At 36.0% G+C, this 26,048-nt stretch overlaps 1 protein-coding gene and 1 long non-coding RNA gene across 4 annotated transcripts in view; both read left to right on the top strand.

Annotated features, from left to right (window-relative positions):
* ATP2B1 (ATPase plasma membrane Ca2+ transporting 1) overlaps positions 1-26,048 on the top strand; it is a 125,175-nt gene that overhangs the window by 78,607 nt on the left and 20,520 nt on the right. For all 3 annotated transcript variants that reach the window (XM_037064649.1, XM_037064650.1, XM_037064651.1), the window contains exons 6-15: positions 2,044-2,184; positions 4,591-4,629; positions 5,371-5,532; positions 6,943-7,157; positions 9,546-9,788; positions 11,132-11,373; positions 14,115-14,352; positions 19,383-19,562; positions 20,373-20,460; positions 20,845-20,951. In XM_037064649.1, the coding sequence (XP_036920544.1) occupies positions 2,044-2,184; positions 4,591-4,629; positions 5,371-5,532; positions 6,943-7,157; positions 9,546-9,788; positions 11,132-11,373; positions 14,115-14,352; positions 19,383-19,562; positions 20,373-20,460; positions 20,845-20,951 (1,655 nt within the window). The remainder of the gene's footprint in view (positions 1-2,043; positions 2,185-4,590; positions 4,630-5,370; positions 5,533-6,942; positions 7,158-9,545; positions 9,789-11,131; positions 11,374-14,114; positions 14,353-19,382; positions 19,563-20,372; positions 20,461-20,844; positions 20,952-26,048) is intronic.
* On the top strand, positions 21,943-22,589 carry LOC118999919 (uncharacterized). Its single transcript, XR_005069198.1, has 2 exons — positions 21,943-22,175; positions 22,529-22,589. It is a non-coding gene; the product is annotated as an uncharacterized LOC118999919 (long non-coding RNA).

Genomic DNA, 26,048 nt, shown 5'->3' with positions numbered 1-26,048 from the left:
TTTCTTGCTGTGCTTCTAAGAAGCAGTATTTAATGTTAACCAAATAAAAGCTATAATCTTGCCAGAGGAGAGGGGAGCTATTTGATCCTATCTTACCTCCTCCATAGACTAGCTGGGCCATGATACTTGGTGAATTGTCTTCTTTGCCTTTTTGCCATATATACTTTATGAACTTTTATGTACATCTAGCTTATTTACCTAAGAGCTTCAGGTTAACATCCTTTAACTGAACTTAATGCTTGCTTGTTTTTACAGAAATTTCTGATAAGTTTATACATACACAGGTTCCTGATACACCAAATATACCAAGAGAACTCAGTAAATTTCCATGCTTAAGAAAAGATTGAAATAACTTTATGGAGTCTCTTATCACAGTATGGGTGGGAAGGTGTTCTGCATTTATTTCCCTATTCCAAAAATGCACTAAAAAACATGAGATGCATTCATTTTTAAATTTATTCTCTTGATGCCATCTCTCTCTGCTGTTCTTGGCTTCTTAAATTGAGATTTTTAGAAGCGGTTTTTCAGTTAGCAGTAGGTGTATGACCAGAACAAAACTGTTTACTTTGAACACAGTAACTGCCCACATACAAAAGCCCATGGGAAAGGAGAACAGAACATAAAGAATCGAAATGTGCCGAAAGCCAGAATTATTAAAAGAAACAGTTTTCTTTTAGATGTAGTATTTGCCCGGTAAGTATTATTTCACCATCCTAAATTTTATTTCTTGTTTCCCTTGCATTTTCACTAGAAAAGAAACTAATTATTAGTGAAATATTCAGAATATAGATATTGAAAGCAAGAAAATCAAAGGCTTAAAAAGTTCATTTTGGAAAAGTTACCCCATAGGTAATTAATAGTCAAGTATAAATTCTTAGGTAATGGAGTAAGTTCATATGCTTTATGATCTTAGCAACTAAGCTGTGAGTATTGACTTGTTAAATAAGATGATGGTAGGTGCCATAGACCCTGTCCTCCAGGTGGGTGTAAAGAAGGAGGTAGAATGAGTGATAGCTGTCAAGAATATTTAATTCAGTGTTAAAAGAATTAAGCTTGAAAGCTTCTTAAAATTCACCAAAATATTAGAGAGGTGGGAAGCCTTTTTAACGAATGACAAAAGGTACGGAGGTGTGGCTGCCCAAGTTGGAGAACTATAAGCAAATTCATCAGCATTGTGTTGTAAGAAGATTATACCCCTCTGACCGCTGACAGAGCAGGATTGAATCTTTGCCTCGTCACTTAATAGTTGTGTAGTCTTGGACAAATTTCTAGAAAAGAAAAATAAAAATGATTGCCAACTTTCAGAATTCTTGTGAGGGACAGTCTGAATTCAATCAGTATTCCCATATGTGCTCCCTAGCTTTCTGTAATGTAATTTTATGTTAAAATAGTTGGTGAAAAAGTATGAAAGATTGGTTAGTCTTAAAGTGAAGATGTTGCACCTAGTCTAGTGGACAATGTAGGGTGAGACATTTTTGAGCCATGAGAGGCTTAGGATAAAAATCACACTCAGGAAGATTAAACTGGACTGTAGGATGAACTGATAGACGAGATCTGAGGCTCCCGCAGTTACCGAGGCAGGCGGGGGTGAAAGTCTGGCTTACATGGAGGCTGTGGGGGTGGGGGTGGGGGGCGTGACTTGTGTTGCTGTGAAATGTGCTTATGAAAGCACATTTCTTTAATAAGCAGTCTATTTCTCGGAAAAATGTCCTGAGGATGATGATGTTATAATTTTAAAAAATGAACATTTACTGAACCCCTACAGATTCTAGGCACTGTGCTAAAGCCCTGAACGTTTACAGGCTTGAGTCTCATTATAGATGTGTTATATCCCTTTTATAGATGAGGAATTGAGGTAGTATAATTTGCCCAGTGTCACATGATAGATGAGTGGCAGAGTTGAGCATTGAACACAGATCTGAGTGGTTACAGAGTTAAAACCTTAAACATAAGAATTTGTGTTTTATTTAATGTTTTAGTTACTGAGTTTATTTTATTAAATGTTAAGGGTATTAAAGACAAACAAGTTTTCTGTTGTTGTAGGAACTCACGTAATGGAAGGCTCTGGAAGAATGGTAGTTACTGCTGTGGGTGTAAATTCTCAAACTGGAATTATCTTTACCTTACTTGGAGCTGGAGGTGAAGAGGAAGAGAAGAAAGATGAGAAGAAAAAGGAAAAGAAAAGTAAGAATGGCCATCTGCTATAAGAATTGGTATTTGGAAATACCACAACTAAGTTGTAAGAACTGGTACAAAAACATACACTTCTTTCATGAGATATGATATGAAAAGTTCTACAAAAAATTACACTGTTACCCAATATTGCACTTTCAAGTGGTAGAATTACTGGAGGGGGAGTTTTTCTTTTCGATTAAATAGCCCAGAAAGCCTTTTAGTGAAGGCATCAATCAGTCCCCTTTACCATGAGGTAAATTCGTCATCTCCTTGAACACTTCCATTGCCTTTATTCTGTTTATTTTGTAGTTTTAGAATCTCCATGTCATCAGACTAGAAGAATGAATTAAACTCTTGCTTCCTGTTTGCTTATTTTTTTCCACTACTTTTGTAGTAGCTTTCTTTGTCAGCCTTACTCCATTTTGGTCTCAGTGAGATGTTTGTCTTTTTCAAGTTTTCTATGCAGATTTTCCAGTCTGTACTCATGGAGTTGGTTTTTGGACAGAAGACCAAGACTTCACTCTGGCACCTATTATGCTTGTCATGTTATAGTCAGCTCACTGTTAGATACAGAGATCTTTAATGTGATCCATTATATGTGCTGTCCTTCCAAGTAATCCGTCATCAGCAAACTTGATAACAATCCATCATGTATAAGGAGACAACTTAGACTCATTTAGTTAGGCAGCACGGTACTTTTTTTTAAAAGTTCTCCCCTCCCCGCTTCTAAGTATCTGCTGTACCACACTTTTCTTCCACTCGGGATCATTCCTGCAAAGTTCTTTTCTCTTTAGGTTGACAGCACTTTACTGTGGTTTAACCACTTAAATTTGCTTAATGTTTAACTTAGAGCAATAAGCCCATATTTCTCTCACACATGTAAGTATTTTGAGATCTAAAATAAATGCCTCACTAAAAACCTTGGTTTGTTCTAACTACAGCAGTGTTTTTAATATTTAGGTGTGTTATTCTTTGGGTTTTGTCTTTAGCTATGAAGCCTTAATTTCAAACAAAAACGTGTTTGAAAAATTCTTGCTGCAAGTGAGGGTAGCAAGCTCCACATTCTAGATTTTTCCTGTCTCTCACCACAGGCCTCCCACATGCCTCCATAGATAGAGTGGAAGGCAGTTTGAAAACCAGTAGTAGTGATACCATTTATTTATGGCTTTATATGCATTGTCTCACTAACAATCACTATCATAAGATGCAAAGACTCTTGTTCTTGTTGAGTAACCTGAGACTTATGGAGGTCATGTAACTTGCTCCAGGTCAAAAATCTAGTAAGTGGCAGATCAGACCCACTTGCCTGGCTCCGGAGTACTCTCTTGAGCATCTGGGGTACCCCATCCTAATTTACAGGAATCTCATCAAGGAGCCCTATTAAAAAAGAAAGGGAAGTTTGTATCATGACTTAGTTCTTACTGATTTCACAGTGTCTTTTTCAGTAAGCAGACTTTTTTATATATTATATCCCTGTTTTTCTTAACCCAGTCAAAGGTATTCCCAGGAATTAATATCTAACTCATTGTCTACCATTTTTGATTCTTGCATTTTTTTGTTTTTAATAGAACCAGACATATTTTTATCATCTGGACTTCCAGCCTTCCTCCTAGTCCAAAGCAGTCCAGGGTAGGGTAATCGGTCTCAGTTCCCTCAGTAGTCTGGAATGTGGCTCTCTGGTCTCTCTCCAGACTTGAGGTCATTGAAAGTAGCTAGGTGTTTTCTTACTATCTCCTCGTTTATCTTGAGCCTCTGTTTCTTCTTGACCACATTTGTTCCATGTTTTCCAGTTCGAAGATAGTTCTCCTTGATAGAGTAGTTGGAAGAAATATAGCCTGAATGAATGTTCTTCTTCCTCTTTGTCATTTCTGATATTATCCTGTCTACTTCCAAACAATAGACCCATTCCCTCCTTGATGACTTTATTGCTTCGGACATTCTCATCTTTCTCTTTTCTCCAAATCTTAGCCAGTTATTAGAATTATATTAACTGAGAGTGCTTGCCTCCCCTGTCTTTATGCATGCTGTTTTTGTTCTTACTCCCACCAAGCTCCTGATAACGGTGTTTCTGTGACATTTCTCCCTCCCACCCTACCCCTGTCCTTTTATGCTTTCTTAGGATTATATCTGTATTTAATTTGAAAACCTCTTGTATTATATTTGTGTTTATTACAGCATAAAAAAAGTAAACCTTACAGAGAAATAAAACAAGTATAGATGCAGAAGTTAAGACCCAGTGAGTGATTGACCCAGTAGGTCATTACAAAGCCAGATGCTTCTAATCCGTACACACATACAAACACACATACCACTGTGTAACCATGCTGTTACAGAAATGTGAGCTACCTTTGCATAATTTAGCATGCCTGTATTCATTTCTTTTGGAAAGCTTTTATTCCCATTTTGTTCCTACAGATAAGAAACAAGATGGAGCTATTGAGAATCGCAACAAAGGTAAATTCAGGAGGATAAAAGTTCAGTTAACTTCTTTTCATTATATCCAAAAATATATCTGCTATCTACTGTATTTATCCAAAAGTATAAGATACATGTAGCAACGGAAATCAATAGTATATATTAACTTGGTCAAACTCTTCCTATTAGTGCCTCAATCATTCTGCCTTCACAATGTGAATAAGATTTTAATTGTGATTTGTGGTCGCAAGTATAGAAAAATACAAATGTAGGTAACTTTCAACTTAAACACTTGGGGTATTACAGTAGTGGTTACTATGTTATTACTAGCAAAAATGCATAAGAAACAAAATATGTAACAAATATTTTTGCATCTATTTAAGAATCAGTACACATAGGTATTTCTGTATGTGTAAGGTGATACATAATGTACATTATAGACATAAATTATGTGGAAAGGATTTGTGATGTTTAGAATAAGTCTCATTACATAACACAACACAGGGGAAGAGAAATGATTTAGTTCATAGGTTATTCTTCTCACGCCTCATCTGTATTACCTGGTACAACATTGTCAAACCTGGCAAAGAGTTGCACAACCAAGTCTCACTGTTGTCTTAGTTTCTCTGGGTAGACATACACACATGCATACACAAAGCAGAATGTTTAAATCTTTTCTAGTTTCTGGAAGAAAACTGAGTTTTATCAAAACTTGCTTCTAAATGTCAAGTTATGCGTGCTTTTAAAATGCAGTGAAATTACATTTGCTCTTAAATATAGCAAAAGCCCAGGATGGTGCAGCCATGGAAATGCAGCCTTTGAAGAGTGAGGATGGTGGAGACAGTGATGAAAAAGACAAAAAGAAAGCAAATCTGCCAAAAAAAGAAAAATCTGTTTTACAAGGGAAACTTACAAAGCTGGCTGTTCAGATTGGCAAAGCAGGTATGATATAGAGAAGAAAAAAGTTTTGTTTTAAAATATGCCACCTTCCTGCTTAAAAAACTATTTTGGGCATAGCTGAAAAATCGTTGGTTTGTGAGTAGAAGAGGAGTTAAAAATATTTTCAATTTTATTCACAATGTACCAGGCCTTTTGAGTTATTGTAGATCCTTGTAATATTCATTGCAGCTTCGAGGCTGTTATCCCCACTTTGCATAGAGGGCCACGTCCTCTGCCAGTTAGCTTGTAAGTAAGTGGTCACGGTAGGAGTGATGCCCGAGTCTGCCCTGTTCGCAAGCCCCAAGCTCTCATCTCTGAATTTTGGGGAACAATATAGAGGGCTAGCAGTGAGGCTACCCAACTATATTTTAACAAAATGAAAATTTACCATGCATTTTGTTCTTTTTAGTATTTATGAAAAATCGAAGTATATGTTTTTCTAAAAGTTATAGCTTAGTTAAATAAATGGATTAGAGCATCATCCTGGTGAGGCTGAAATTACTGAAGTGTTGCCATCACTAGAAGACGCATGTTGAGAGAACTCCTTACTCTGTTAGAAAAGAAGAGTAGCCCTTAGAGAAAAGAGCAGGCCCCCAGCGGTGTCACCTTTGTTGGTCAGCACACGTTATTAAAATCACCAAAGTTACGTTATCCTGCTGCTTCCTAGGAATAGGTTGGGAAAAGCTTTTATTTCTGTCCTTGAGAGGTTTATTAACTGATAGCAAATAGTGGCTTTTTTTTGTAATATGTAGGCAGGTGGTAATATTGACTCTATACTGTTTGGGATAAGGGTGAATTTGGGATAATGATGGTGTCTAATAAGCATTGGATTGGATTATTAGACCCAGAAATGTAGACTTGCCTTATTTTTTAATACTCATTATTAGAAAAATAGAGAGGTGAATGATTAGTAATATATGATTGCCTCTTGTTTTTCTAAGTTAATGAAGTAATTAGAATAGACTAAAATAGTAATTCAGATAATTTTTTAATAAGAAAGGTAGCATCAAATATTTCATTTCATTTCTCTTCATTCATCAGATTCTTATTACATTCTCTTTCAGCAACAGGCAAGTTACTAACATGTAAAGCACCAGTTTACTACTAAGCTTTTGGTATTTCCTTGTCACTCCCTATTATTTTGTCGCAGCTTTAGTAGAAGATTGAAGGTACAGTTAAGTCTAGGGAAGAATCATGAACACTTTTCCCCCATTTCTGAGGACAGGTCTATACTTGGATGCAAAAATTAAATATGATAATGTCAAGTGCTTAAAAAGAGGTGAACACTTTCCCAGAGAAATTAAAATTATTATCACCAAACCAGTTATGCTTCCAGTGGCTAGTTTGCAACTGACAATGGGTCATGTCTGGAATATTTAAATAATTACATCTTTTTTCTTTGTATACTGAAAGGTTTGTTGATGTCTGCCATCACAGTTATCATTCTAGTATTATATTTTGTAATTGATACATTCTGGGTTCAGAAGAGACCGTGGCTTGCTGAGTGCACACCAATTTACATACAATATTTTGTGAAATTCTTCATTATTGGAGTTACGGTTTTAGTGGTAGCCGTGCCAGAAGGTCTTCCACTTGCAGTCACCATCTCATTGGCTTATTCAGTCAAGGTAAGTAGACATGCTTAAGGAGATGTGCTAAGTGTAAAGCCCCAGCTGGTGTAGAATTGTACATCTGGGTACTCATTTCTGATTCTGAAAGTAAGAATTCCATACATTTACACTTGTTTACACTTTAGAAATGCTTTCATTGATTCCCTCTCTTCCCCCAGCTGAATGAAGATCCCTATACATAGAGACCTGTACATGCCCTGGAGGACAGCCTTGCCACAAAACTAAGCACAACTCTGCTAGGCAGATTTCTGCCTTCATTTTCATTGTGTGGTAGTTGACGTTGTCAAGTCATGTTCCCTCCTTTTTCCATTTGTAAGATTAAGAATGTCATTTACCTGTGGTATAAGAGCAAAGAGCATTCACTCCGATCCAACCTCCTAAAGCTTGCTTGCTCCCACTTTCCCACTTTCATTGCCTCGTGAAGTAGGCAGACTCGTTTTCCTAAAAACAGTTATCTACCGTGTTGTTTCCTTGCGTAAAACTTAAGTGGCTTTTCAGACACTTAAGAATAAAATTCCAGCTCCTTCCCAGGGCCTGAGGGCCCTGCCCAGTCTGGCTCTTGCTTACCTCTTGGTGCTAATTGCCTACCTCTTTCTCCTTCTGGTCGACCTCAGCATTCTTCCAGTTGTTTTCACATATCCCAACCATGTTGCCACAGCTCACTTATTCCTTCCTTCCAGTCATCTCTTACTTTATTCAGGTCTCTTCACATGTCACCTGCTTGGACGACCTGATTTACAGTAGCTCAGTCATTATTGTTTTCCAAGTAGTATGCTAAAAAACTGCTTTGATGGCTTTGCTGGCTGCTATTTACCTAAAGTAATAATCTGAAGGTTATTTATTTTTATCAGTTTTATACTTTATATGGAAAGGGTGATTTTAAAGGTTTATCTTGGACAGTTTTAATCTTTTGAAATGGCTTCACAAGTAAAATTATACTTAAAGAATGCTGCTCTTGTCAATTTCTGTTGTTAATTAGCGGTCCTCCTTAAGTACCATTGATGACAATGAGCGATATGAAGTAATTAGTCATCATTTCTGCTTTCATTCTGGTCCCAGTGTTCCCAAGTATTTTACAATAGACCTGTCATGATAAGAATATTTTTTTCATTACTGTTAGAGGTTATTTTTTTTAGACATTTGACATCTTTTGTCTCAAAAATAAAATGTATCAAAGTGGTGATGAAATACAGTGTCATGTATTTAATTTTTAAGATAATAATAAGTAATTGATGTAAACATATTTTAGACACATTTATCTGTCATTTTACCAATACTGTCATTAGTTCATTTTGAATAGTCATTAATGATACTAATTTTTCACTTTATCAAAATAATATAGGCAGGGTTGATTTGTGTTCCTTCAATAGAAAATGAGAGCATTTTAACTTCTGTTCTTTAACCTTTTATGTTTACCTTAAATGTTACCAACTACTGTTCTTTTCACTGAGGTATATTTTTTATGCATCCTTTTAGTGCAAAATTGAACACATTTTCTTTACTGAAAAAAGAACTTCATTCTTTTACTCTTTAATATTAATTCAAATCACAAGTAATTTTGGAGGTACACATCTTGTTCCCCGTATTTATTTCTTCAAGGAACCAGTTTTTTGCAACATCTTGCATATTAGTAGTCAAAGAACACACTTTGGAAAACAACTCTGTTATTTTTAACCCCTTTCACATATGTTTTCAGAATTAATTATCAAGTATTTTAACTTGAAATGCCTTTTGGGACTACTGTGAAACTTTTTAAGTTTTTAGAAATTATCTTTTTTATACTTGTGAGTAAGAGAGATGATTCAAAGGTTGAGAATACCAAATGCATCAGCATGTAGAAAAGATAAAAATAACCCACTCTGGTTTTTAGTATGTTAACTTTATCAGAATCAAAAAACAAAAAAATCAGACAACTGCAGCCCACAACCTGTATATTTTAATTGATACAGGCTATTCCTATTTGGTGGTTGATATAAGAATCTCTTATTTTCCACTTTATAAGGAGACTTAATCCTTAAGTGTAATATACTCTGACACTGCAGTAAGTACCTCTGTAGTTGCAGGACAGATTGCCATTGCTCTTGTAATTTGAGTACACCTCACAGAAGCTGATGGAGGAGTAGAGTCAGTATGATTTACAGATGGGTGCCCGTATCTATTCATTTACTAGACGTTATGTTATGCACTGGTCAGATTGGAAACCTCAGAAATTTTACTTGAATAGGTCAAATATACCTACAATTCTTACAGTATTAAATTCTTGGTTTGTACTGTGTATCTGTATATATGGGAGTTTTTTTTTCTGATTTTAAGCAGTTTATAATTTGAATGTGACAAGGCTGTTGGTTTTATATGCGGCATAACTAGATTTTTTTGTCACTGTAGAAAATGATGAAAGATAATAACTTAGTAAGGCATCTGGATGCTTGTGAAACCATGGGAAATGCTACAGCCATTTGTTCAGATAAAACAGGAACATTGACAATGAACAGAATGACAGTCGTTCAAGCTTACATAAATGAAAAGCATTATAAAAAGGTTCCTGAACCAGAAGCTATTCCACCAAATATTTTGTCCTATCTCGTAACAGGAATTTCTGTGAATTGTGCTTATACGTCAAAAATACTGGTAGGTTTCTTTAATGATTTATACATGAAAGTTGATTTGTAACTGTAATTAGATTGTATGTAGCTCTTTAGACCTGTTGGAAAACTGAATTGTGTTGTTTTTAAAAGGCATATGGTCATATAATGTATGTTTCTTTGATACAGTTTGTTTCGTGAACAAAATTTGTTGCTCAACATACACATTTTGTTTACCTGTCATTTTTTCTTCCTACATTTTTAATTTCCTGTATTTAGACATTCTCAAGCCTATAACCACAAAAAGTTCTTAATTTTTAATTCTTATTAAGCTTATTTTGTGAAAGACCAAGCCATCCTACTTTTATAAACTAAAATAAAAAAGATTTTTGTAGAAGTTCAATTGTCAATTTTTTTGAAACCAGATTTCAACTTAAAATAATGTTTTCTATATGTTTGCTGTGTGTTCTACTCATTTTTCAATACATCCTACCTATCAGGTGATGCTTAGACCTTTTGGAACTAACTCAGTGAAGTAATTCTAGACTTGTACTATCTTAAAATAAAATATTTTCAACTTTGCAAGTTTTAAAAGTCCTACTAATAACAAAGCATGAAATTCTTTCATTTGATGTGTGTTCTCATTGTTTATGGCCAAAGAGTATGAACAAAATTAATATTGGGAGTTGTTTAATGACAATATACATGAATTGGATCATTGGACTGGAAGGAAATGGGGATCTTGGTTGTAGATCTAGCTTTACCTTTTACTAGCTGAAAGTCTGAGCTTTACTTTCTTCAATTAAGTAGAGATAGTTACATCTGCCCTTAATACTGTTGTGATGATTACATGAGGTGAAACTTTTGAAGATACTGTGAAAAAAATAAAGCTTTTATATATATTGTATTCAGACAACCGTGCTTTATTTTAGTGGATAAACTGTTATTTTAAGCCATAAAAGTTTTAGATTTAATTTTCAACTATTTAATATAAATGTTCAGTGAAAGCAGGAAAAGGAAAGGAGTTAAAGTTTAAGTCCCACGATGTGTCAGGAACCAACTTTAAATTGCACATGTCTTATTTAATTCTTGGGTCATGAGTGCTCCTGTTTTTCAGATGCTGAAGCCAAGGACCACAGCCTGTGGGTAATTTACCAAAAGTTCATGTAGCTAGTCACTGGCACAGCTGAGATTGGAATCCGTGTCGTTCTCATCCCAGAGCTCCTTTCTACTTCATCTTTCTCTGTCCCTCTCTGAAATGCCTATGTTAATAGAAGTTTCCTATGTAATTTTGTTTTAAAATGCTGCATTCTGTTTCATATGATAAATTAAACTGTCATAGAGAAGCAAGATGATACTAGCTAGTCTCTAAACCTTTTTCTCTTACAGCCACCAGAGAAAGAGGGTGGATTACCTCGTCATGTTGGTAATAAAACTGAATGTGCCTTGTTGGGACTTCTTTTGGATTTAAAACGGGATTATCAGGATGTTAGAAATGAAATACCAGAAGAAGCGTTATACAAAGTCTACACCTTTAATTCTGTTAGGAAGTCCATGAGTACTGTCCTGAAAAATTCAGATGGAAGTTATCGAATATTCAGCAAGGGTGCATCTGAGATTATTCTGAAAAAGTAAGAGTAAAATGCTTAGATGAATAAATTGCTAACTACAATTGCTTTATGGAATACCTGCTATGTTGCTGTTTCTGTTTTCATGTTTGTGAATATCAGGCAATTGATAGCACCTCAGAGCTTTTTAGTATACTTTAATGGTATCCAGATATTCTCCCTTGTTATTCTGCTGTTTTATACTCCAGTTTCTTTTATTTCTTACTGTTCTACCACAGGAAATAAGCCCTGACATTCAATCTGGTAATTTAATAAAGTGAATCTTGGTATTTGTTTTGACATGTTGAGTTCATTTTTGTATAGGATCATGAAAAAATAAGCTTCTTATAAAGGAAAACTAAAGTTTTTATGTTCAACACTGCATTATAGACAGTAGATGCAAAAATGTGATGAAAAAGCAAAGCATTAAAACTAGATATTAAGAATTCTGTTTTTATATTAGAATGAAGTTCTATCATGCTAATGTAGCTGTGGTATCGTATTTAAAAATCTGTCATTTTGAATGGTAAACTTTCTTTTTTACTGTCTTCATACAGACGAGTAGCTTAAATCTTAATTATTTGTTAATCTATAATTTCCCTAAAGTTTATGTGCTATTACAGGTGTTGAAGTTATTTTGGTTTCTTTAATTACAATACAGAAGTAGAAAACTTTAAAAAAAATTAAGAGCAGTTTAGGAACTATAGAACTCACTTGAAATTACAGCATTTAAAATACTTCTACTCTTAATATGCTTTCAAGTGGACTATAATTAGTGTTATCTTAATGAATACTTGACAGATTATGGTTTAATAGGCTGAAGAGACAAGCGTATGACTAGTGATAAGGCAGCATATGAAAAGTGAGTAATGTTTCAGGAAGAAAGATTTTACTGTGAGCGATGCGGCGTTTGAGATGAGTGTTGGTGTGAAAGAAGAGCATCCAGGTGCAAGGAAGCCACATCCAAGGAAAGGAGTTGGGGTGTGGAGGCCGTAGTGGGGAATAGCTAGTGGTCCAGGTCAACAGAGAAGACACGGGCTGTACTGGCACACAGGCCTCCCGCAGCTTCCTTCCCTTTGCAGTAAGCTTGGTTATCCGATTTCAGTGCAAAAGACCAGCAATTTTGCACCCATGGCTTGCTGGGTAGCAGATAGATGGTACGGGGAAATTTTTTAAATCAAGAATCAGTGAGGCTTTGACACTTCACTGCACCTCACTACCTTTGGGACTTTAGGCAAATTCTTTCCTTAGGTTTCATTTTCCTCAACCCAGAATGAGAGGGATAACCACAAACTCTGCAACAGTGAAGTAAAATAATGTATAGCATGGAATCTAATAGATAGTAAAAAAAAAGATTTCAGAAACTATTTCCAGGTGATATTTACACTTTGTTGTAGAAACTCTTAAACACTAGGCTGAGCAGTTAAAACTTAGTTGTAGGCCAGATACTGTGACTGAAGTATTTTTTTCCATCAGATAGTAGAATGATCAAAGCTGTGATTGAAGACAATTCTTATATCAGGAAATAAGGTGGGTTGGGGGAGAGTAAAATGAACTGTAGACAGATTTCAAAGGCTATCAGAATAGCTCTAACTCAGAGTCAGAGCCAGAAGAAGTCACTAGCAGGGGCAAGAGAAAGGAGAGACGTTATTGAAAGCACTGTTGAGAGGACAAATATATAGGACTTATGAGGTAATAGTATATAGATAAAGTATTTAGGTGAAATTTTAGATTTATAGTAGGTCTTCTAATAACATTGTTTCATTCAACATCATTTGTTATGACGTTAATAAGATACCATAGGAACTTAATTCTTATTTGTATCCATTAGCCTATGGTAAAATTGGCTCTGTTATATACATCATTTTCGTTTAAAGTTACAGAGCCTATCGATGCATTAATGAGGGCTCATGGTACACTGAATTGTTGGGGTACTGTTGATGTTTGTTAGACGGACGCTGAGGAGGCAGCTTTGAGTCTTCCCTACAGTAAGAATAAGGTGCTAGTACAACTTCTGAGTGGGTACTTCAGCAGTGATGGAGAGCTTTGGAAAACAAACCAGGAAACGTAGATTTGGGAATCACCTGCCTAGAAGCAGGAGGAGGCAGCGTCACCGAGGGAGAGGGGTGTAGAGGGGCTCTGTGAAGAACAGACTTTAAGTAGGGAAGGCTGCAGTGCAGCTTCTACTTACCAGATAAGTAAAAGATTGTGGTTGGTGTCACTGACAGATAAACTATGTTCGCTTTATCTCTCTCATTCTACTAGAACACTTATTTTAACAGGAAGCGTTTTGTGGGGTTTTCTCTGTTATGGTAAAACAAGATAGTTGATGAAACCACATCTCAGGTAAGGGATTGAATGAACTTGGTTTTTTACTATAGAAGAAGAAAATATTTGTGAGTTATGTTCATCAAAATTAATGTCTAACTCTATACCAAAATGCATAGGTGCATAGTTTATTCTCCTCTGTCAGTAGGGGTTCTTTGTGAAAATGTGAAAGCTCTACATTTCTAAAAGAAAGGGTTTGGAGAATAATTGATAAAGTGGAAAGCTATCAAAGGAGAAGCATAAAAATTAGAACTGTCTGTTTTATACAGGAGAGAGTGAAAAGTGAATATGATTTAAGTTTGTAAAACTACAACATAGGTAACTCTCTAAATTCCAGATACCAGATCCCATGATTTCTAGCCCTTCCAGTTCACTTAAATGGCATTAACCATTACTTTTATTAATTATTGATGTTTGGATTCAACATTTCCTTTTAGGTGTTTCAAAATCTTGAGTGCTAATGGTGAGGCAAAAGTATTCAGACCAAGGGACCGTGATGATATTGTAAAAACTGTGATTGAACCGATGGCATCAGAAGGCTTGAGAACCATATGTCTTGCATTCAGAGATTTCCCAGCAGGAGAACCAGAACCAGAGTGGGATAATGAAAATGATATTGTCACCGGCCTTACATGCATTGCTGTTGTGGGGATTGAAGATCCTGTGAGACCTGAGGTGGTGAAACATTCTGTTCTGCATGTGCAGAATCTCTTAACTATAGAGGACCTAGGCACTAACTGTAACTACTTTTCTAGTAAAATTCTTAGTGTTTATGATTTTTTTCTGTGTGAATCAGAGATAAGTGAAATAATAGTGCTTGTTATGCAATACTATTCTTAGTTTAGACAGCTTCTTTTTGAGATGCTGTGTTTATAGCACCATGACCTAGCATAGTGCCTTCAACTGAGTAAGTTTTTCAGTTGATATTTATGTTAAATATCATTCTGTTAAGTTGTTTTCGGTCTCTAGACCAGCACTGTCCTGTTGAACCCTGTGATGATAGAAATGTTTTATATATTACTTAGCACAGTAGTCAGTGGCCACATGTGACTACTGAGTTCTTTATGTGTGGCTAGTACAATTGAAAAACTGAATTTTTTATATTGCTTGATTTAAATTTAAATATTTTGCTACCATATTGGACAGCATGCAGCTCTAGACTTTGCTTTTCTTTAAATCTTTTTTTTTTAAGTTTATTGAGCAACTATTGTGTCCAGGTACTATACTAGGGTACTAGAGACAAAAATTGGGGGGATCTAACCTCTGGCCTTATTAAAGAAGTCACTGCTGTGAGTGGGGGTAGACAAACATATGGCAGTTACAACCCAGGTTGTTAGGACATTGTTAGATATATAGAGCATGTGAGCTTTATGTGAGCACAGGACATGAGCCCTCAACCTAGTCTCAAGTGACAGCATCTTTTGAGTTCTTACTATGTGCCAGATACAATGCCAAATGCTTTTACGTGTATAATTTATTTTAATGTTCACCTGTATGATTATTACTCTCATTTGACAAGTAAAAAAGAGTTAAGATATATGGAGGTGATCTTTAGACCATAGAGCCAGCTAGTGTGTTTAAATCCTGGCGCTCTCTCTCTAAAACACATGTGCTTAAAAGACCACTGTGCTACATTAAGCACTGGAGTGGTCAAGTAGGACTTCCTAAAGGTTAATTACCTGATCTGAGTCTTAAAGGATAAGGAGGTATTAAGCTAAACCAAGAGCGATAGCAGCAAGCACATTCTGAGCAGAGAAGCAATGTGAGTAAAAAGTCAAAGGCAAAAACAGCTTTTGTTTGCCATGAACTAATTGATTCAACCCCTGGTGTGTAGTACCAGGCACTGTTTTAGAACTAGGCATACTACAGCTATAAATAGAATTGTCATGAAACTTATATTCTAGAGGGGACAGACAACCAAACAGACAAAAATTATAAATACGCCAAATGAAAATACATTCTCTGATGAATAAGACTTGGTCCCTGCCCTCACAGGCCTTACATTCTGGATGTCATGGGGGAGAGGGGCTGGAGTGACATTAGTAAGGCAAATGTGAGTGTGATAAGGGCAGTAAAGGGTAAGCACATGGTGATGAAATGAGGCAACCGAGGCCACATTAAGAACCTCTGAGGATATGACATCTGAGCTGAGATCCGATGGCTGAGTGTGAGCCAGCATGTAGAGAGCTGCAGGAAGGGTAATCCAGGCAAGCGGAACAAAACACACAGAAGCCCAAAGCAGAGAAAGTGTTTGTTTCAAAGACGGAAAGGAGACCAATGTGGCTAAAAGTGTGGACAAGAAGGGCCAGATAAGGGCTCTGAATTTTATTCTAAAATTAAGGAAATTTAGGCTTGGAAGTGACATGATTCAGGTGGTTTGTTTAAGTACTAGTTGGGGTACTGTGTAAGAGAGAAACCAGAAAGAAAGAGGAAGCAGGGAAGCCAGTAAGATCATTGTAGTCATCGCAGGCAGGAGATGATCATGGCCTAAAATGATGGGTGTGGCTGGGCAGATAGAAAAAAAGGCGATGATTTCAAAGTAAATCGTGGTCAAACCAATGAGAATGAGTAGGTTGGCTTTGCACATGTTGTAGAGGTGTCTGAAACAGCTACATACATGGCAAGTAGGCATTTGGACCTAGGAGCCTGAAAGTAGTCTAGGCTGAACCATTCATATTTGAGGTTAAAGATCTGCTGGGGAAAGGATGGAAAGAGGGTTTAAGACTGCGTATCTCCACAATTGTCTATCTTCTAGAAGAGGGGTAGTCAGTCTCTGATTTGCATAACAGGGTGGGTGGGAGGTGCTAATAAGAATCAAAAGAAGCAGAATATTTAGAGATCAAGAGAAATTCAGTTTCGGGTTTTGGGGTTTCGTATGCTTATGAAACATCGAAATGGATGATTTTTCCAACATTTGGTCAGAGGAAAACCATTCAAAATTTGATACATTGACTTACAGCTTAAATGTTATCTAAATATAATATTAAATCAGGATGTCTACAAACTTTGTCCTTTGGAAAATGTATTACTTTTATTGTGTTCTTGGTGTTGAGGTTGATGGAGAGTTTTATCTTTTTTAAACGTGACAGTTTTTTCAGTACCACAAATCAGAAGAGTACTTTTATACTAAAATGAGACAATCTAATATGAAACACCTTTTCTGAGTATTCTACACTATGCAGTTCTGATTAGAGAACCTTGATTAGTTAATATGTAGGACAAATCCAGTTTTATTGCATATGCATACATACTTGAACAAGGTACTTAGCTTCTCTTCAATTTCTTATCTGTAAAAGTAGAAGTAGTTTGGGAGGTTTAGGTGGAAGTATTTGCTGGCTAGCGGGCAATTAATAAATGTCAGTTTGCCTTTCTTAAATATTATTTGCCACATAGTTTTAACCTGAGACCAGTTTCTTTCTCTCATTCATTGTTCCCCTATTCTGAGCCATCTCAGGATATCTCCTTATAGTGAGTGCTTAGGCAGACAAATTTGGGTTACATTATATCTCAAATGAAGTATCAGGGTATATGTTAACATTTGTAGAGCAGACCAGTGTTTTTAAAATCAAATACTGATTTACTTATTTATTTTTTTAAAATAATCTGGGCAGGCTCTGTCCTTTCACTCACCTCTGTGTCACCAGCACCCAGCGTACTGCCTGGCATTCAGTAAATATTAGTTTAAGTGAATGCTCGTGATGTGAATGCACTCTCTAGTGATTTGAATAACTGTGAGTTGACTGGATGGAGGGATATACTTTTAAATTATAAATCCTAAAACTTACAGATACATATTTATGTATGTTAAAGTAATTAAATTACACATGTTTTAAGACACAGTGGTACCCATAGTACCCTGCCTAGTATATGCTCCTCCATGGAAAATATCAAAGGGTGACTATTATCCCAAAGATACTTACTTAATTCAGTAGTTCAACAAATTTAAGCTCCTCTTCTATGCCAGACACTTGCTTGTTACAGGAATGAAAGGCACTGTGCTAGACATTGGTGATGCAAAGGTGAGGGTTCTATCCTCAAGAAGCTCATTGATTTGCTGAAAACTTAGGTAAACAAATAACTATAATATGATTAGCTATAATAGAGGTAATGTATAATGCAAATTTGGCTAGGTAGACCATGAAAACTCCCAGAGATGTTACACTTAAACTGTATTTACAGTAGAGGTCATAAACAGCTTACAGGTCAAATTAAGCCTTCAGTCACGTGTGAGTGTTTAAAACATTAAATATCAAGAGTACAAATAAATCTGGGCTACTGCTTTCTCTTGAAATTGTAGGTTCTGTCAACATTGGGCACTCATTTCCCCATGGTAAAGCAGGCTAGGGCTGGGCACCGTATTTTGCCATGTATAATGTGTACACTTTTGAGGGAAAAAATAGGATGTGCACTATACATGGGTAGTACTAACTCCACAGCTATGTAAATGTTTTTAATTCTTTTATTCGTGTTTGTTGAAAGTGTAACTAGAAAGCAATGACAATACCCATATGCCAAATAATACCTTGGAATATGATCATTGGTTTTGTTTCTAAATATCAGTAAATAAATAATTGAATTTAAAAATTAAAATGAAATCTTTTCTTTTTCCTGACAGTTTGGACCGAAAATGTGGGTATGCATTATACATGGCAAAATACAGTAGCTCTTTTATTGAGCCTTCATCTCAGACTTTGTCGTTTTCAGCATGTTTTCCTCATGTTACTTGGATGGCTGTCTTTTATGTTACCTGCATTTGCATTTTCAAACTCTAGTTTGGGTTTTTTGGTTTGAGAAGAGCAGGAAAGGTTTTCTAGGCAAAGGGAATTGCAGAAACAGGCACAGAAATATATTAAATCATTTAGCTATCAAGTTATATATAACAGAGAAAGTTGTAAGATAAATTTGGAAAAGTATTCTGAGGCTCAGACATAATACTGTTACTATGGTTTGTTATATAACAGTAGGGGAGTTATATGTTTTTAAGAAAGTATATTAGAAAAAAACTATTCTGTCAAGTATGTCATGTTTTATAGGAGGAACAAACATCAAGACAGGGATATGAATTAAAAAGCTATTGTAATAGCTCAGACAACAAGCAATAGGAACAAGGTATAAGCTATAGCTCTTCAGGGTGTGTAGGGTAAGGGAGATGGAAGAGGTCAGAAGACCCTCAGGTTTCTGTTAGATAATAAAGTAGGTTTCGAAAACAAAATTTGGACACATTAATTTTGATACCCATTTTTTTGTGGATCTGTGAATCCAGCTATCACAATGAGATGGGAGAAAGATTTAGCTTTGAAAATTACTAACTCGTACATGGTAGTTGAAGTTATGAGAGGAGGTGAGCTACCCATAACCCTGAAGAATCCCAACATGTACTGTGTGTGGATGAGCAGTAAAATCAAGAAGGTGGGAAGCCAGCCAAAGAACTACCATGTTTGCCTGGGAGAAAAGTGGTTTAAAAAGCTTTTGGTAAATAAATAATGCAAACAGATTAAGTTGGATGACAACTAAAAATGAAGCCTGAACTAGGACTGTGGTAGTAGAAGAGAAAAGAAGAGATTACTGGGAAAAACTGAATATTGAGAAAGTTAAAGTTGTCATTTCTAGGACTGGGAGCTAATGTATATTTGTTCACTGGGATTTTTCCCTCTGAAAATACTAATTTTCTTTTGTAATATAGACTTCTTTTTCATGTAAATCAGGTACCAGATGCAATAAAGAAATGTCAGAGGGCTGGAATTACTGTGCGGATGGTCACTGGTGATAATATTAATACTGCTCGGGCTATCGCTACCAAATGTGGTATTTTACATCCTGGGGAAGATTTCCTATGCCTAGAAGGTAAAGATTTCAACAGAAGAATACGAAATGAAAAAGGAGAGGTATGGGTTTGTTTGTTTTTTTCCTGAATGTATTAGAAATTTCATTCAACAAATACATATTGAATGTATTTGTACAGAATGCACTCTGTTAGGCATTATGAGTACATGCAGCCCACACTTCAAGAAACAAAACACTAGCATTTTAGGAAATGAAGTTTCCTAAATTGTGTAAGAAATTCATTGTGGCCCTGACTGGCATAGCTCAGTGGATTGAGCATGGGCCTGCGAAGCACACGATCGCAGTTCGATTCCCAGTCAGGGCACATGCCTGGGTTGCAGGCCAGTTCCCGGCAGGGGATGCACCAAAAGCAACCATACATTGATGTTTCTCTCCCTCTCTCCTTCCCCTCTAAAGATAAATAAATAAATATTTTTTTTAAAAAAAGAAATTCATCGTGTAAGCGAGTAATAGAAGATGCCTTTGGAAAGGTTGATAGGGAGCATTTTTATGGGACCCCAAACTCTGGACTGCTTATGCTAAATTAAAGAGCTTCCCTTTTCACAGGCAGTGGGGAGATTAAGAAGTTTGATCCTGAAATGGTACAGATAGCAGTGACTTTCAAGCTTGAGGATGCATCAGAGTTACCTGGAAAACTTTAAAATATTGATAGGCCCCCACCCCAGAGTATTTAAAAAGCAGTACCTGGGCCCTTGTTCAAGAATTTGCATTTCTAACAAGTTGCCAGGAATTTCTGGCGCTGCTAAGTCTGTTAACCATACTTTGAGAACCACTGATATGTACTCTAGATAACTAATTTGAAATTGTAAAACTAGGTTTGGGCACATTTTAACTTTGACAAAAATTTATAGATTGAACAAGAGCGGATAGACAAGATTTGGCCAAAGCTTCGAGTACTTGCAAGATCATCTCCTACTGACAAGCATACACTGGTTAAAGGTGAGTAGATTTGTATTATTATTTCACAGTGTCTTAATCTAGAAATATCTTCTGCTTCCTGAAATGGTAATAGATACCGAATATTAGATTGAATCATGGATATCATCTTTCCCTAGTAAAGTCTAAATATGCTTCCTTTTGGTACCGTAGGTGAATGAATGTGTTAATCTTGAGGGATTAAAACAAGATATTGCTCTTAATGTAACTTCAGTTTCTGGAGTTGCTCCTTGTCCAGTATCTCAGCAGTTTCCATTCCTTTATGGTTGTTTAATTATTTATTTTTAACCTTGAGTCTGTAAAACTGACCCAACCAGATATTCTGCAGAATCATCTTGTTCATTAAAGGGAACATTTTTACAGCCCAAATATTTACTTTAATTGCAGGTATAATTGACAGTACTGTCTCAGAACAACGTCAGGTTGTAGCAGTAACCGGCGATGGTACAAATGATGGCCCCGCATTAAAGAAAGCTGATGTTGGATTTGCAATGGTAGGAGCGTACCTATTCAGGTGTACTTACTGCCTGGGTTTTTTGTTCAGAATTTGTTATGGTTGTTTTTTACTAGATTTTGATTGATTTTAGATGCTGTCTCAAGATTGGTTTCAGGAATAATATATAAGCCTAAATTGATGTATGAGTCTGATTAGTTTATACACTAACAGTGTTTGATGCAGTGAAATCTGGCTGGAAAGTGATTTCTTTTGACAATTATAAGATCATACATTTACCTGTACTCTGTAAAATGTATGTGTTTATCATTTCATCTGAACCTTGCAACAATCCCCTTCAGTAGCAGACAGACTCAGAACAGTTTAATGTATTAAAGTCAAAAAATAATTGGTAATCTTCCACTCAACTGATAATGTCTCTTAATAGTAACTGAGTCTCATCATTTTATAGTAAATGTATATAATCCTTTTTGATAGGAAAAAAAATCGACCTTTACCCCTCACCATGTTCTCAGTTTAGATTTGACTATTTAAAGCACTAGAAAATTAAAGCATTTCGTTATTATTTTGTACTGGTTCTTTGGTACTGTAGCTAGAGTACTAGTGAGACATTTACTGTAACGTGTATATCATGAAATACACATTTTTAATTATTGAAATTAGGTGGTTATATTTTGTAATCTATTTCTTCCAGTTTTTCCGGGTCAAAATGAATCTTTGTGTCCTCAGTGCCACAGAAAATTTAACTATTTGATTTTAATTTAGTTTTATTGTGTTTTTAGACTATATAGTCCATATTAATCTAAAAATCCAAAAACTAAAATTTCTTCCCTAAATTTGCAACAGATTCATTTGTCTGCAAGATTTCTACTGACCTAAAGTGAGCATGTTATTTGTCCCACTTAATGTGAACATTCATAGCCTTTGTAGAGATAGAAATATGTTTTTTGGGGTACTAACACCTTCTTGGAGAGTCTGTTATGTGCCTCATCTCATTGTCTTTTTAAAAATCTGAGAAGCTGAATTCTGGCCCCAAAGGTTGCAGATAAGAGAATATTTTTGCATACCAGTATTGATTTGTATCATTTATCCTCGTGGTATTTTGCAGCTAAAACGGGGCTTTAGCAGAACCACCACCATGGATGGCAGCAGCCTTCCAAGTAAGGGAGGTGGGAAAAGGAAGGTATATGGGTACAGTGCTCTCAGCCGTCAGTCGCAAACCCAAAGGTCCCTACCCTGCTCTCTCTCAACCTTATTACGGTTGGTAGGACTTTGGTGTGAACTTCTGAAGACTTGCGAAGAGTAGCTGAAAGGATAAGGAATATTTAAATATTTAAGTGCTGTTTCAACAGGCTTATTGGCTGTAGGCAAACAGGATTGTTGACTTTAGGAACATAGGATCACTCACTGCTGCTCCTGAGAATTTAGCAGGATTCATCTGGCCAGCTGACCAGGAAGGCATATATGTACAATGCATTTTCAAACTTTAAAAGAACTTTTTTCCCCAAAACTTAAGTGCTTAAGGCAGATACTAAAGACTTTAAATAAATACAGGTGGGTATAGTAATGTAAACAAAAACACAGTACAGCATGCTTTGTTTGATTTTTTTTAAGAAGCCCTTAGGTCTCAGGCCTATTGTATCAACCTCTTTCTTTTTTAAAAGTAGCACAACAACAACAACAAAAAACTCAATTTATTTTTTAAATACAGAGAAAGAAGAATTGCTTAGTGGCTTGGATTTGAAAGCACTTTTGCTCAAGCTTGAATTTTACTTTGTGTATTTGTCCAGTTCTTCAATTTCGTATTTTAAACCTGAGAAACAGAATTACTTGTCTTGGGCTTTTATTAGATACCAATAAGAAATTGGTATTGATTGGTCCTTTCTAAATTTATCTCTTATTTTTTAGGCAGAAACAGCATTTTAGAACCCTAGCTAGATATAGATAGAGCATATATATATATATATATATACACACACACACACATATTTATATACACACACACACACATCATATATATTTAGCAAATTTGACATAAAAATAAACTTTGCAACAATAAAATAAGATTTATGGAAGAACTCTAATGTGAGTACATTATTAGCTTGCAAAAAGTGATAATGCTGGCATTTCCCCCTATTTAGCCACTCCCTTTAGAATTCCGTTAGATAACAAGCCCCCACAGTACATTTAAAATATGATTATTATTATTATACAGTATTCCACACTTATTTGCAATTTTGTTTTTCGTGGTTTCAGTTACCCGTGGTCATCTGCAATCCTGACATATTTAAAGGAAATTTTTGGAAATAAACAATTCATAAGGTTTTAATTACACACTGTTCTGAGTGACATGATGAAATCGTGTACCTGTCTGCTCCATCCTGCCGAGGGCATGAATCATCCTTCTGTCCAGTGCTACCAGTCCACCAGTCACTTAGTAGCCGTCTAGGTTATCAGATCAACTGTCCTGGTATCATAGTGCTTATGTTCAAGTAACCCTTGCTTTACTTACTAATGGCCCCAAAGTGCAAAAGAGTAGTGATGCTGGGAAAAAAGCATATAGAAAAGTACAACCAAGAGACCCTCAGTAAATTAACAAGAACAGTCATGTGCCACTTAACAACAAGGATATACTCTGGCAATGTGTCATTGGGCCATTTTTGTCATTGTGTGAACGTGAAGTGCACTTACCCAACACAAACCTAGATGGTGTAGCCTATTGCTCCTAGGCTACAAGCTCATGCAGCATGTTACTGTCCAAAACGACGAGAGATTAAATCCAACACAGGAGAAAAATGATGTAGTCAAGAGATGTGGTAAATACGAATGTGCAGGGCGGCTGCTGGAGCAACATGGCACACTGTTTCATAGCAAACTTCTTTATAAACAGAAACAGCACACGCTAAAATAAACATAGGAAGTCTAGTATAGAACATATATAAACCGTTTATAGTCACTATCATTATCAAGTGTTATATATTGTACCTAATCGTATGTGCTATACTTTTATACAACTGGCCCCTCACATTTACACCAGCATTACCACCAGTGTGTAAGTACTGCATGTGTATGATGTTACAACAGCTACAGTGTCACTAGGCGATAGAAAGTTGTCAGCTTCATTATAATTTTAGGGGACCACCGTCATATATATTTTATCGTTGACCCAAACATTTTTATATGGCCCATGGCTGTAGTTCTAACATCTTTAGAAGAGGGTTCAGTGCTGGGATAATGGGGTGTGAAACAGGACTGACAGGGGCCGCATCTGGTAAGGACCTTGAATATCAAGATGAGGAATTTATTCTTTCCAAGACAACATCTATCTGATGGAGTGAAATTGCTTTGGAAACACTGCACAGCTCAGAGAAGTTCATGAAAAAAGCTGTTTACTTTTTTTGATGAAAAGTTTCTCAAACTTTTTTGATTATGGGACTAGTTTTTCTCAGTTTATTTTTCAGTTACAGTTGATATACAATATGATATTAGTTTCAGGTGTACAACATAGTAATTAGACATTTATATACCTTGCAAAGTGATTTCCCCCTTTAATTCTAGTACCCATCTGACTTGTAGATAGGTACTACAAGGTTGTCGGTACTACAAGGTTGTCGACTGCATTCCCTGTTCTGTCATTTACGTCCTTGTGACTATTTTAATAACTGGAAGTTTTGAAGGAATTTAAACACAGGAGTTTTAAGATTTGCATTTGTAAAAGACAAGAGAATGAATAGAGGCAGGGAAACCTCTTGAGCATAGATGTGTTAAATATATTGTACATTAAAAGTAAAATATTGCTCTGGCTGGTGTTGCTCAGAGGATTGAGCACAGGCCTGTGAACCAAAAGATCACGGTTCGATTCCCAGTCAGGGCACATGCCTCAGGGCATGCATGAGAAGCAACCATACATTGATATTTCTCTCCCTCTCTCCTCCCCATCTAAAGATAAATAAATAAAATTTTTTAAAAAAGTGAAATATTGCCCTGGCTGGTGTAGCTCAGTGGATTGAGCTCGGGCCTGCGAACCACATGATCGAGGTTCGATTCCCACTCAGGGCACATGCCCAGGTTGCAGGCCAGTTCCCAGCAGGGGACGCACAAGAAGCGACCATACATTGATATTTCTCTCTCTCTCCTTCCTTTCCCCTCTAAAAATAAATAAATAAAATCTCTAAAAAAATAAATAAATAAAAGTAAAATATTCAGATTAGGAGCTAGAGACTAAAATTTTAAATTAAAGTTGTTCCTTCATTGAATATTTCAAAGAAAGGTTGATTTGATCTTTGTGTGTTTATTAAAACAATATATGCATAGCATTTAAAAAGTCAAATAGTTTATAAGATTTAATACCAAAGTCCCCTACCACGTATCATTTCTTCTAGCTCATTTTTGATAAAAGAAAACCATTTTAACTGTTTAGCTCCATATATCTAAATGACATCATTGTGTGACACACTATGTGACATCACAGTGTTTGTTTTTTAAATATAAAGCATTTGCTATTGACTTTTCATTCAGAGAGAGAAGAAGTTAGCACTTTTGTACACACACACACACACACTGCTCCTGACACAGTGCATATTCATGCACTCTGCCTGGCGTTATTCTGTCATCAGAGTTATGTCATAATTTTGGATAGATCGATATAATTGCTTTTATTTTGTAGCACAACTCTTTGTGTTCTTGGTATATTGCCTTTTTATTTATTTTCTTTGTCATTTTATTTATTTATTGTTGCTAAGTTTTTCTATGGTTTAAACCTAATTCATCACCAACTTCTCTTTTCCCTGCATCAGAGACACCTGGCTCTTTCACCTATTTCACCCTCTTAGAGATCCTTCTCCCAGACTTCTGACATGCCTGCACGTGGGCTGGCTGTTTGCTGAGCCTGCTGCACAGTGGTCTTGTTATTCTCTGTTCCTGAGGATTTCCTTTACCCCTGGCTTACTTTGAGTCTTGTATTTCCTGGACTTGATACCATAGTCTTTTGGAGTTTACTCACTCATGTAGTAGAGCTGTCTCTTCCATTAGCTTCCTGGGAAAATGAGTTATGAGAGTTAAACTTTTTCATAACTTTTATGACTAAAATCTTCATCCTGTCTTCAGCTCTTGACTTTTAATTTGACTTGGTGTAAAA

This window comes from Sturnira hondurensis, unplaced genomic scaffold (assembly GCF_014824575.4).
Source record: "Sturnira hondurensis isolate 20B ecotype Veracruz unplaced genomic scaffold, ASM1482457v3 Scaffold0015509, whole genome shotgun sequence".
NCBI classification, from domain to species: Eukaryota; Metazoa; Chordata; class Mammalia; order Chiroptera; family Phyllostomidae; genus Sturnira; species Sturnira hondurensis.
Note: the sequence above shows the minus strand (reverse complement) of the source record. Positions and strands in the feature narration are given on the sequence as shown.